The sequence below is a fragment of the Benincasa hispida genome, chromosome 9, assembly GCF_009727055.1.
Source record: "Benincasa hispida cultivar B227 chromosome 9, ASM972705v1, whole genome shotgun sequence".
Lineage (NCBI taxonomy): Eukaryota > Viridiplantae > Streptophyta > Magnoliopsida > Cucurbitales > Cucurbitaceae > Benincasa > Benincasa hispida.
Genome location: NC_052357.1, coordinates 85,143,790 through 85,157,737, shown reverse-complemented (window position 1 = coordinate 85,157,737; position 13,948 = coordinate 85,143,790). Strand labels below are relative to the sequence as shown.

The following is a 13,948-nucleotide window of genomic DNA, read 5'->3' as shown; positions in this document are numbered from 1 at the left end:
ATAAAAAATTTTCAATTATTCCAATTTAATCCCAATTTCTAAATGAAAGGGAAATTTAAACTCAATAATTTTAGATTATTAATTTAAATTTTTTTGAAATTCGTGATGTTGCATTCTTCCCTTCTTAAGAGACTTTCGTCCTCGAAAGTTCAAGTCGTTAAAGTCTCGTGATACTTAGTTCTTGTCTTATTCACATGTTTCCAAATCGCTTCTTCAGACCGATAATTCTGCCAAGGAACTTCTAACTAGCATTGTCTTCAAGTTTCAGAAAGCCTTCACCACTCTAACAAGAATTTTCCCTAGATTGCTCATCGTAACTCATGTTTTCATTCAAATGTAAGCACTCGTAGTCCAACACATGAGACTGGTTTTTCATATACCTCCTTAGCATACAAAACTTCTGCTTAAGACAAACATTAGGCATAAGAAAATTGCCTTTTTGTTATGTATTTGTGACTTGGCTACTTCAACTCTCGTACCACTTGTATTTTACTTGGAGCTAAAATACTTTCACCTTTAAAGTCAAATTAATGATATCATTTGTTTCTTGTTCTAATTTTATGCCTAAAATCAAGATCATTTAAACCTTGATAACATTAGCAACGACATACCTTTTAACTAATAAAGCATTATTATTCCATGTCAATAGTTCTCGAACAACTATTGCTACTAATATCTCCACTTATAATATCTCCTCCAACTCCACTATAATCTGAAGTAGCTTTTCAAGCACTCTTCCAACGCGTGATTTCCTGACTTAATCAAATTCTCATACTAAAACTGAGTTCCAGGACCAATGGTTTAGGCATGATATTCATTCAACTAACAAATACGAAGATCTAAAGTTCCATGTCGTAATAGGATTGTTCATACCAATTCCAAAGGTTCGCAAACACATATACCTATCTTAAACACCCATGTTCTTAATCTCAAAACATTAATTCTCTTACCTTCTCAAAAAAAAAAAAAAAAAAAAAAAAATCTCAAATACTTTCATTTTCCCTCACACTTAATTTTGGAGTTCTTATGATTAAGCCACCAAAAAGGAAGGTGCACCTGGTTAGTATAGGTAGACACTCCCAATTCTTTTAAGCCTTTCTTAACCATACTTTCATGTCCTCAGGATTCCCCTCTCATTCAATGTGATATCGGTTCATTCATCTACCCCTCCTGAATTTGGGTCGTTACATTCCTTAACCAATTCATCTTAACTAGGTCATGTAAAGAGTTCCTCATACTATCACTTTATGCTCCATCTAGTAATTCTTCTTCCTTTTAGGCACGTTACATAAAGAACCAAAACACCATACATTACTTGGTCCACCAACTTCGGTACCATGAAAGTGAGCATGACCTGACTTTAATATCTACTAATTCTTAATAGAATTCATAGTCTCTTTTTCACCTCTTTCTTATCTTTTAAAGAAACTTTAATCTCGTAACTAAGAACATTTGCCTTGTGATAAAGTTCCCTGTAGCACCACTAGTTTTATTCTCGTAATGCAAAACTTAATATTGTTCCCCAGTGAATTTTCAGTTCACCTACCGTATTCTATAGCTTAACCAAATACATCCATTTCTTCCTTTCATGTCATAAATGCATAACACTTCATAATTCTATCAGGTTTCAATATCCCTGAAGAGAAATATATGTTTGTTTCTAACAATCCTTCCATGAATTAAACTAACGCCAAATGACCTTATTATGATCCTTCTTTATTTCCATAACACCAACAAAATAGTCATCCCATATTAACTTCTTCCAGATCGTTGAACTAGCAATAACAATTAGTCAATACAAAGTTTAGACTTGAAGGCTTTTAAACACACTTTCCATAAAACAATTAATGAAAGAACATATCTGACGAGGACAAAGGATCCGTGAATAGCCATAAGAGACACAAAACGAAGACTTACATCGTAAGTCAGTCTATAGAACCTAAAACTTAGGCTCCGATACCAACTGTAACGACCCGACCTTTCGAGTACTCTGACAAAGGCCGTTACGACTAAATACACATTTAAAACCTATATATTTTGTTAAAAAAAAAAAATCATTAAGACAATAAGGATAGTTTTTCTAAAATAAACTCATAAATAAATAAATAAAACTTTTATTCAGGGTCCTTTAAAAAAAACAATATTCATAAAGAAAACATTCAAAACGTGAAAATTTATTATCTCACATTAAATTCTAGTTTCAAAACATTCATATGACAAAAACATAGACTGAGCAAAAGCAATTTCTCTTGTCCCCATATGGCTTTATCACGGGTCCTGTCTGTCATTCGCCAACTTGTTCCTGTCATTCCCTGAAAAAAAAAAAAAAAAACATAAAGGAATAAAGGATATGTATAACAATACCCAGTAAATGATTCCATTACCGGGATTGAGTTGTGCATTCATATATAGTGAATGCTTGTGGTTAGTGGAATTTTCATGGTGAAGTTGTTCCTGAATGGCTAACTAAGGGGATAACCTGACTCGCCTTAACTTGCATGTCTAGTCCCCTAGTGACACACCGTCAATCATGGAAAAGTAACATGAACGTGAACCTATCGATTCACGCCTGTCTAGAGGCTCAAAAGCACACCGTCAAACATGGAAAAGTAACATGTATGTGAATAGTGGCCCGAAAGCACGCCGTCAAACATGGAAAAATAACATGAACGTGAACTTGTCGATTCACGCATGTCTAGCGGTCCGAAAGCACACAGTAAACATGGAAAAAGTAACATGAACGTGAACCTGTTGATTCACGCATGTCTAATGGCTCGAAAGCACACCGTCAAATATGGATAAGTAACATGAATGTGAACCTGTCGATTCACGCATGTCTAGCGGCCCGAAAGCACACCGTTAAAACATGGAAAAGTAACATGAACGTGAACATGTCGATTCACGCATGTCTAACAGTCTGAAAGCACACCGTCAAACATGGAAAAGTAACATGGATGTGAACCTGTCGATTCACGCAAGTCTAGTGGCCCGAAGACACACCGTCAAATATGGAAAAGTACATGAACGTGAACCTGTCGATTCACGCAGGTCCAGGGGCTCGAAGGCACACCGTCAAACATGAAACTAGACCCGTCGATCCTCTAAAATAAAATATGCATCAAGGCGAGACAGTAAACTGCTCTATTGATCTAATCATGCATCACATACATAATTTATGTATTGTTTCTGCCGCAATGATCATAGCATAACATGAAATTTCAAACATGCTCATAATACTTATAATTGTCATGCAACAAGTATATCACAAAGACAAAATCATGCTTCTAAAGTTCATTAATTAACTTTGTAAATCTAATCTAGGCCGTCTAGCACGAAGGCACCGGTAATAGTATCACTTACCTCAAATTAAGTCAAAGTCAGTTATCTCAACAACCAACTCATCTAAAACCAATGAAAGGACCGAACAATCGTAAATCTTGCTAGAAAGCATGTCATTGATCTCTATACTTCAAATAGTAAATGTTCAAAAACTCGTTTTCCTTGTTGGATAGTGACAAAAAACGCTCCCAAACTTCAATCTAAAAGTGAAATGTAAAGGACAACCAATTTGGGCCAACTAGAAACATGCATGCTAATTAACTAAAATTGATGTAGTTAATGAAAGATATTCACTAGAAATCCTAAAATACTGAAAACTATGAACATGCATGCTAATTAACTAAAATTGATGTAGTTAGATTGATTAGATCTTTGGTTGCTTCCCTATGTTGAATGTCAACTTCAACAAAATTTTCACCGAAAATTCGCCGGATGACAAACCCATCTTGCCTTAAATTTTAAACCAATCAAGAATATTCAACAGAGCAGAGAATCGATTATTCGTCAATTAGTCCTGTTTTCTTGTTGAAGAAAGAGAGGATGGGAGGGGAGAGAAAGTAATTGAAAAACATTTTTTAGAATAAAAAAGATTTTTTAACCTTGAAGTTTAAATTATATATCATATTTTATTATTTTTATTTGCCAACTCAACTGTTTTTATTTTCTGAGTTTTTATTTTCAATTGGATGTGAGGGACTATTTTTAAGTTTTATTGAAATTTTCGAGATTAAAATTAGACATTTCAAAATATAGAAATTAAAATAAAATAATTATCAAACTACACAACCAAAACAATATTTTAACCTAAAAGAAAGGGTGTGACGAGACACTGTCGATTGGACTTTATGAGCGCTTTTAAGTGAGAGCCCAACGAAGAAGCTAAAGGCCCAAAAAAGACATTTGGGCTTCGATTGAAAGGCTCATTTTGATGGCTCGAAATCCAACTGGAAGGGCTTGGCTTCGGCTACGGCTATAGCTCAGCAACACCGCGAGGCCAGAAAATGCGGATTGAAGAGAAATCCGGTAGAATCTACAAATCCATGAGATTGATGATAATGTGAGTGACCGTTAACAGTTCTTCTTTCCTCCGTTTTCTCAGAGAATTGGGAGAAAAACCATGCTCCGCAACCGCAGACTACCATCTCATTCTCAATAGTTGCAAATTCAAGCTCCTTGTTTCAATTGAACAAGGACATGCTCATGGCCATGGCGTCCATTTTGAAGCCACCGCCATTTGTGCCCTCTCACTCCCTAAATCCAAACTTTTTCAACTCTTCACCAGTGATCTTATGTTTTCCTACACAGCCAATGACGTCGTTTCACCTATCTACTCGTGCCCTAAAAACTGGCCCTGAAGGCAGTAGAATTCGAAGCCACGAAGAATATAGTTCCGATTTGCTGCGAAAACCGGTTGTTCCGCCGGCAAGGGACCTGGCTCGACTATCGGAGGATGACGACAGCAGTGAGGAGAGTGGAAATGACGACGAGGAGGAAGAGGACTGGGTTGATTGGGAGGACAAGATTTTGGAGGATACTGTTCCTCTAGTTGGCTTTGTTAGGATGGTTCTTCACTCTGGAAAGTAAGCAACCATTGGTTTGTTTATTGGTTTTTTAACTGAATTTGGATTGCCTGGTCAAATAGAAATTATGCAACCATGTCATTGGGTTAATATCGAGCTTGCTTTTGCTAAAATGAAAACGCGTTCTCGAAGATGAACGGAACTACATAACTTAAGGTTGAAATTCTAGAACTTTTACGGAATGTTCATCAATTTTCGTAGCTCAAGGACAATAATTACGAGTTCTGTCAGTTAATCTCTTCAAAGTTCTTTGATTTTTTATTCAGTCTGTTCGAATTTAATTATTACATGGCGATGGCGTATCCAAAGACTTTGAATCTAAAAAATTGAAGAAAAAAGGCTCTTGCAACAACAGTACATACTCAACCTGTGGCTCTTAGCCTATGGATATTGCTTGAAGTGTTCGCAATATGATATGAATGAAGGGGGTTTCATAATATGAATGATTAAGATGACTCCTATATCAATATGTAGTCTAAGCCAATTGTTAACTCAATATATCTTCTCTCTTTTATAATAATTTCAACGATCAGGCATTCGTAGCATGTATGCTGATATCTTTCACTAAGAGTTTCGAGTTGCTATCATTTCAGCATATCTTTGTGCAGAGAAAATTTTAACGTTTTTGTTAGGAATCAAGATAGTATGAGTTACCTTTATCCCACATGGGTTAGAATGGGATGACCAAATGTGGTACTTAAGTGGCTTGACTCTCTCACCTCAATAGCTGGCTTTTGGGGTGTGGTTCTCCAAGGTGCTTAAGTACCTAACAGTTTTATAGTTATTTTTCTTCATCTGGATGTATGAGATTTCTTGACTGCATGCTTTGATCTTGTGAACACACTGTTGGAGCACCTATTCTCTGAAAGAGAACACGTTATATCTTGAATTCATCAGCATGATGAGGTAGAGTTTAATCTCCATTCGTTATTCATCTTCAATCAAACACATGCAGATATGGAAGTGGGGATAGGTTAAACCCAGAGCACGAGAAAACGATTCTTGATAGGTTGCTTCCATATCATCCCGAGAGTGAGAAGAAGATTGGATGTGGGATTGATTATATCACGGTATATCTCTCTTCATACATATTTGTACATGTCTCTTGTTTTTAGCTTATAGTATAGCTTCTTTTCTATTTCCTTGGATGAAAGAAAGCTTTGGTCATGGACCTGGTAAAGAAATTAAATGTTTACTATCAAGTTTCTTAATTACTTCCAATGAAACACGTTGATTATTGTTGTTGATGATCTTGACTTCAATCAGTCATGATCACTCATTGCGGGAACATTTGACTAGCTTTACTTTGTAATCCTAAAACATTTGTCTATAATGTTCGACTTGGAAAGATATAAAATGTTGTTGAACAGAACAAGTATTAGAAGGGAAAGTTACTTCTCCTCTGCTCATGATCTACATTAACTGTGGATTTTTTTTTGTAAAAGATGCGTTGCCCATGATTTAAGTGAAGACACTTCAAGTAATTCTCAATGCACGATAGTGAGAAATGTGGGCATTGATAAGTGGCAATGATTTGGATCTTTGTTGAAACATTGGCTTTTTACTTGATTGTATATATGTGATGCTGCCAAAAGGGTTATACCTTGACTTGAATTCCAATATCTTGCCATGAGAAAAGTGATTATATGGGATATTGAAACAAGAACCTGCTTATGGGCAGTTCCATTTTCATTTTTTAAACTATTTTCTTTGAAATTATCTGGGCATTGAATATACGCTCTGTCTTTGTCAACTGAAATGATCATAGCGATCAAGTATTGGTGTTTTTTTGGTCGGCAGATTGGATATCATCCTGATTTTGAAAGCTCGAGATGTTTATTCATAGTCAGAAAAGATGGAGAGTTGGTTGACTTTTCATATTGGAAGTGCATCAAGGGTCTGATCAGAAAGAAGTATCCTCTTCACGCAGAAAGCTTCATTCTTAGGCATTTTCGGCGACGTAGACGGAATTTCCGTCGGTAACATGTGTAAGATCTGTTAATCATACTATTGTATCATTCAATTTCAGGAATTCTTTGAATATCAAAGCTTGAAATTGACCAACCACGCCTGTGTGGTTCTCTTGTGTTTAATGATTTGAAATGCACAAATCGAGATGGATATAGGGTGAATGTAGACTCTTGCTTGAGGAAGGTGCTGGTAAAATTCAATTTTGTAAATCCTAACAGTTACCTCCAGTTTTCCTTGATCCAATTATGCTTAGTCTCTAGTGATTAAATCGGTGAGCTCTTGCTCTTCACAGTTACTCGCCACCTAAATTCTTTCGCGTTCAGAATATATGCTCAAGATCCTCTAACTTTATAGCATTTTGTACTATGGCCAGTATTTATGCTATGAAAAACTCTATTGAATTGGAATCAAGTATCCCTTTAATTCTATATGGAGTTCATGTCATATTAGGTTTGAGTTAAAAAAAATATATCTACTTGTACTCGATCATGGCTAAACCAAAATATCATACTGCAACTAAACTACTACTTCGGTCGACTTCAGCATTAGTCACCTTTGGTCAGATGGGGACATTCTCAACTATAACTTTGAATCTAAATTTTATGTTTTGATCTTTACATCCTTCTTGACATTTTTAGGTTGGACAATGAAGAACACTGTAGGGAGGGAGATCTGTGTAATCAGGCGGGCCTTTCTTTAGTTGTATTTATCAGGCTATCGAAACAAGTAGCTTTCTTTTAAAGCTGTGTTAGATGATTCGTTCCTGAATTGCTGTCTATTTCTATCCTGGGGATTACGGGATAAAACTCGAAATAAAGAAGCAAATCCTGGCTATTTGGGAGTATTCTGAAAAGTAGTTTTCTATTTTTCAAAACCAAAATTAGGTGACAACGAGTTCAAATAACCATTCTTTTTTCAAGTGGGGGTTTCCGTAGTTTTTGAGTACACAACCACTTTACCATAACAAATCATTTAAAAATCATTCTTCTATTGTTTACATTATTTTAAACTAGGCGACAATAAAATTGAATGGCAACAATTGTGGATGTCAAGTAATACAGTAGTAACTCATAAGCCTTAACCTACAACAGTTTCCATGACGTGAAAAATTATGCCTCAAGCTGCGATTAAAATGCTGTGATTGAAATGCTGGGAATTGTGAGCCTGTTGGAACATTTCCGAAGAGTCTATTCAATAGACGATCTCATTGGAACATAAACAAATGCACTAGGAAGAAAATGATCGGTTTGGCAGAACATTCAAGCTTGTATTAGATCAAGGAGGTTGCGGATCATCTACCTATAGTCGACCGTCCTGCGGAATCAGGCATCTAAACACCCATTCGCACTACATCAATCAATATTTCAATACTGGAGAAACTGGCTAAAAAGAAATAATCTCATTCTTCATATTTTTCAGGCAGGCAAACTTTCTCCAACGATTCCACCAGCAACAGTAGCAGGAGGTGCTAACATAATATTGTTAAGATCCTAAAAGTTCTTAGCATGGATAGCCCGGGGTGCATTCAATATCTTTCCAGGATATCATCTTCCTACGATCCCTTCCTCTAAATGATCTGGCATGTAAACTACCACTAACAGGTTTGCATAATCCAACATCAATGACAGAACTGCTCTTTCTCCTTTCAGAGAACAGGGATTCCTCGCCAATGCAGTAGTTAAACAACATAGCAAGACAACAAATTTGATGAGACAATATGTAGTTCTCTTGATCCAAAGGCAGCATCTTAAGTATATGGAGATTCACCTACAAAACCAAGGACACAGATCTATTAAGTGAAAAACTACCAAGTCAATAACCAGTACTCGAGCTCTGAAGAGGTCAAATTCATAAAAATGCCAGTATGTCATCCCATACACCATTCACCACTTGGAAAAAGTACTGGTTATTTACGTGCAGGCAAGAGGATGAATGAAATTCAGGTGTGTGAGGAGATTAAAACAAACTTTCCTCCTCCTTACCTCAGCTTCCATGGCCCGAAGTTCATTATACCAATCAGAGTCAGGAGAGTTTTCTTCAGAATTCATCGTGTAGAGGTTCAAAGTGAAGACAGGAGGCCTAAGAGGGTACTCCATGCTGATTTTAATCTGCCATAACATTATTGATGTCAAGAATCAGAAAATCAATCAAATATAATTTTGACGAGAGAAAAAAATGATACCTTCGCTTGCAATTTAAGATTTTTGGCAGGTGGCTCAGTGTTCCTGGTAATAACAAGGCAATATTCCTTGGACCCGTAATCCATCCATGTCTTTGTTGTTATGTCGTTGGAAGGAACAGACGCCAAATCATCTGCTGCAAGCTCAGTTTGCACTGGCTCATCCTGGTCGCTGTCAACATCTAGCATCAACTCATAATCTTCATCATGTTTATTGAAACTTAGCACCCTAGAGTAATTGGTTTGAGGTGTAATGCTTTTGGAAATTAGAGTCAACTGTTTGGAATGCTCAAGATTGGATGTTTTTAAGGGAGTAACTTGAGCATTATTTAAGATAGATGTAGATGAAACTAGCGCAGGAAGTTCCCCATCTTCCCTAGCACCGTCAATCTCCTCTCTTGAAATGCCAGATTTTCCAACCATATCAACATCTACTGGATCCTGAACTTTCTCTTTCTCCATTGTAGTCAGAGATGATGCCTGCCTTGTGGAGTAACCTACGAGCGACCAATCTTGCAGACAGCATAAAGGTTTATGCAAAACCCATGGGACATCATCACATGTCAGAACTGGCCATTTGAGTTTTTCTAGTGAATCAAGCTGTTCCCTGTTAGTCAATACAAAAATCCCAATTTCTCAACACAAACTACAAACCACAAACCATACTTGGTTGAACTATTGATCCTCCCACCAACCGAAAAGAATTCCATTATACAAAATGCAGCAGAAGTAAAAGTAAACATGGCAAATATAGTTTTCCTGAGAAAATACGGTGTTAGTCTAAATTGCAAGTGACCAAAGCAACAAGACAACAGATTGTTTATTTGATCTCTAAGCTACATAACCATCTTCTATCATTCTCATCTTCTATCATTCTTCAAAGTCATTCATAATTAAAACTTTGAATACAAATCAATGACTCACACAAGAGCCAGCTGAGCCTTTTTCCGAGAGCGTAATCTTTGCACAACTGTCTGTATTCGGTTTTGCTGACGATACATTGAGAGGCCTGATACAATATCATTTCTAACAGTTTCACCACCAGCAGATTCTTGTGCACTCACCAACGGTGGCAATTCTGGCAAAAAGTCAATCCCAGCCAAATGTTGGGCCCACTTATATGGTCGAGAGGTTCTCTTATCACTAAATGCAATAGTTTCACCAACAACAAGCTTGGCTGACTGCATCATTTAAAACAAAATAATATACAGTCAAGGATTTCCCCTCTTTCATTGAAAATGTAAGTTGGAGTGGGGCATGGGGCAGAACAGTCAAAACATAAATGGAAATTTATGAATTCATACCTGGTGAGGCAGCTCAAGGCCAGTATCATCAGGGAACAAGTTGCATAAGATGTTATTCTCAGGACCTTCATGAGATCCTTCAATCCCAACACAAATAACGTTCAATTTTAACAACCACTCAAACTTCAGAGAAAGCAATTTCATTGACTTGGGTTCACATGTTTCATTGCCATATATATGAAGGATGATCTTTAAGGGATGAACTTGATATATCCCTGCATGCTCAATGTCCACCTTAGCGGGAATCTTCTTTGGCCGTTTTCTCCTCCTTTGGCCATCATCATCTTCGTCAAGGGCATCATCCTCCAACTTGTTGCTCTCGGTATTGGTCGATGCACCTAGAATATTTGAAAAAATTAAAACAATTCTGACAATACAAAAATTATCATATATGATATAAATATAACTATTCAACTAATGGTCCAAAGAAAATAAACACCCAGGTACCAGTTTCCTTATTTGCTTGATGGCGTGCAAAAGCTTGGGCATCTTTGACACTTCCTACTATCTCCAATTCTATGTTTTCGCCAAATGCTTCCTTTTGTGCCAAGAATTGGGAGTAGATTACATAAAGAGGAGGTGGAAGTAGCTCTGCTAGTTGGTGTTGCTTTAATTTCTTTGTCTGCAATATTCCCAACTGATTCTGTACGGGCAAGGATGCCTTTTTCAAGGACTTGAGGTGTGAGGGAAGACTTGACAAGAATTTCTTTCTATTAGCAATGACTTCTAGAAGACTTTTCTTATGTTGTTCAAGTTCATCTCGCCGTTTGCAAAGTTCTTTGCGCTGATAAAATGATGGATATATCAATACACTCAATAGCAGCAATGAAGGGAAAAAAAAAACATTTTCACTAACAGGGAAAAATCAGATATGTACATCCCCGTCGATAAAGGTGGAAAATTGGAACTTTCAAATAAAAACTAAAAACATGGAAAACATCATACATGCACCCATCCTGAAAAGGGAAAGATTCAAGCTTAGGTATGACATAAGTTTGCAGTCATGATCCAAATTATAATGTTTAGGATGTCTTTTAGAAGTAGTCAAGGGCACACAAGCAAGCTAGATTCCCGGAATTCTTGAAAATAGTAGTTAAGCCTATGGGGTGACCAAAATATATTTTTCTTAGAACCACATAATCGACCAAAAGGAAGAAGCTGAATCCTCAAATTTTGGTATAGAACATGAAGTTAATGCTTTTATCCATCCTAACCGAGGTATTAGTATCTCTAATTACCAGAAACATTCTGCACCCGTGATTAATTCAAAGAGACAATAGCAAACAACAACTGAAGGCTACCTGGAAAACCTCATAGTCAAGCCTCTGCAGCATCAGATTGTGCGCGCTGTCCTTTGACCTCGTGGAGTTCTTAATGTCTTCGGGTGCATCCCGGAAAAACTCATCCTCAGACACAAGTTCAATATCAGGATACTTTGATTTGAAGTCTTTGCAGGCCTTTATAGCTTTAACATAGTGACTCTTTTCATACATCAAGTTGTTAAGTTGCAAAGTCGTGAAGTCAACTGGAGCTTTTGCTCGCTCTGTTTCAGCTTTCACTCGGTCCTCTTCCAGCAAAATAGATCGGTTGGCCTGTGAGCAAACATTATCCCACGAGAGTCATCAATGACTGCAATTTGAAATTGAAATCTACTACAATACAAAATAGAAGTTCGTCGTACCGCATAGCGCATTAGCGAGGCAAAATAACACAAAAATTGCCATTTCGAACCAATGAATCCTGGAAATAACCTAAAACCCTAAAAAAGAGAGCGTATAGAAACAAGAACCTGGCGAAGGGTTACGAAGTGAAGGAACATCTGTGTAACGAGTTCTCTGAGCTGAGTTTTAGGCTCGCCATGCTTCTTGATGGAGAGCATCTTGGTGACGATCTCCTCCACAGAACTTTTGCTCTCTCGGAGCATTTCGTAGGGAGACATTTTGCCCGTATCGCCGTCTGGTGGCGGGGGATCGGTCTCGTCTTCTATGAGCATTCCCTCCTCTATCTCCTCGTCCATGTCCGTAGATTGTTGCCCGCCTGATTCAGTCACCCGCTATGCTCTGGTCCGAGCTTCGATGTTGGATGAAGCCAAATTTGTAGCGACACAAAAAGAAAACGGCGCAGTTATCGACCTAGCAAGGAATGGCACGACGGAGGGATCGGCTGCCGGTCGGGCGGATTATTATTATTTTTTTCTTTTATTTATTTAGTTAAAATTACACAAATCACCCTGAACTATAGGATTTATTGCAACTACATCCTTAAATTTTTAATTTTATCGATCACCTCCTAGATTTTGTTAGGTGTTGCAATTAACCCGTTAGATTTAAGGTTTTATGAATGCTTGAGAAATAATAATGTATGAGAATAAGATTTCTAGAAATAAGATCTTAATTAAAGATAACTATGTTTGATTATGTATGGAATGAGAATAGGATGTATGTGAATGTATTATACTTTTTTTTATGTCATTATAAAGTATAAAATTAATTAAAATAAATTCTAATAATTAATTTTTGTTTGTTAGATTGTTTTTATTACATTAAGTTATTAAATCAATTTTAAACCATTAAAATTTAATTAAATTTACCATCTCATCCTTCGGTTTAATGTATTTATTGTCAATTAATTTTTTATATTGTACATTTATATTATCAATTTTTAATAAAAATAATATTGGTAATTAATTAAAATATCTATTTTCTTTCTTTCTTTTTCTATAGTTTTGTTAATTAAAGAGTATTAGTTAATTGATTGAAGTTAATTATAAGCCTTATATATATACAAAAGATGCTATATAAACTAATGGTTTTAGATAATTAAACAATGTTTTTAATTTAAAAATTAATTATAATTATAAATTAAAATTAGAAGTACAAGTGTAAAATATTATTTAGTTTAAAAATTAAATCATTCTATTATTAGTTAATTAATTATGTTTTTTAAAAAGCTAATAAATAACAATTTTATGTAATGATAAAGTATTAAATTCAACCAAATTTAATTTTCAATAATTAATTTACTCTAGTTAATATTAAACAATTAGTTGTTAGTTAATTTGTTATTTTAAATCAATATTCTAAAATATTTTTGAACAATCTAATTTAAGTTTCATTCATAGAAGAAAAAAAAGAAGCAGATGAAAAAAATATAAAAATTGAAAGAAATAAGAAAAATAGAAAGACAAATAATTTAAAGTATAAGATAATAAATATGTTAAGAAAAAACATATAAAAACATCAACCAAAAAAAAAGAGAGAAATAATTGAAATAATAAATTTAAAAAAAGAAGAAGAGAAGAGAAAAATAAAAAATAAAGAAACAGAAAATAAAAAATAGAAGATAAAGAAAAAAAACTAAAAATGAATGAAAAACAGAGAGAGAAAATAAAAATATTTGGATATATATAAAAAAAAAGCCAAAAGTGGGAAGGTTTAATGAAAATCCACCTATTTTCGTGGGATTAAAAATCCATCAAGGACTTTTCCAAATGAATATCTCCAAACCTCTAACCAAATATGGGTATACAAAACCTATACCCATTCCAATACTCATTCCAACCTTCTATACCTTCG

At 35.5% G+C, this 13,948-nt stretch overlaps 2 protein-coding genes across 2 annotated transcripts; one reads left to right on the top strand and one right to left on the bottom strand.

Moving 5' to 3' along the window:
- The first annotated feature begins 4,321 nt into the window (after positions 1 to 4,321).
- LOC120085295 (protein DCL homolog, chloroplastic) lies at positions 4,322 to 7,185 on the top strand. Its single transcript, XM_039041209.1, has 3 exons — positions 4,322 to 4,919; positions 5,875 to 5,989; positions 6,720 to 7,185. The coding sequence occupies exons 1-3, from the start codon at positions 4,534 to 4,536 to the stop codon at positions 6,900 to 6,902; spliced, it is 684 nt and encodes a 227-aa protein (XP_038897137.1). The 5' UTR covers positions 4,322 to 4,533; the 3' UTR covers positions 6,903 to 7,185.
- A 640-nt stretch (positions 7,186 to 7,825) lies between these two features.
- On the bottom strand, positions 7,826 to 12,554 carry LOC120085294 (THO complex subunit 5B). Its single transcript, XM_039041208.1, has 8 exons — positions 12,163 to 12,554; positions 11,675 to 11,965; positions 10,821 to 11,157; positions 10,374 to 10,711; positions 9,994 to 10,250; positions 9,073 to 9,676; positions 8,873 to 8,998; positions 7,826 to 8,657 (listed from the first exon to the last, which is right to left on the bottom strand). The coding sequence occupies exons 1-8, from the start codon at positions 12,388 to 12,390 to the stop codon at positions 8,391 to 8,393; spliced, it is 2,448 nt and encodes an 815-aa protein (XP_038897136.1). The 5' UTR covers positions 12,391 to 12,554; the 3' UTR covers positions 7,826 to 8,390.
- Between the last annotated feature and the right edge of the window lie 1,394 nt (positions 12,555 to 13,948).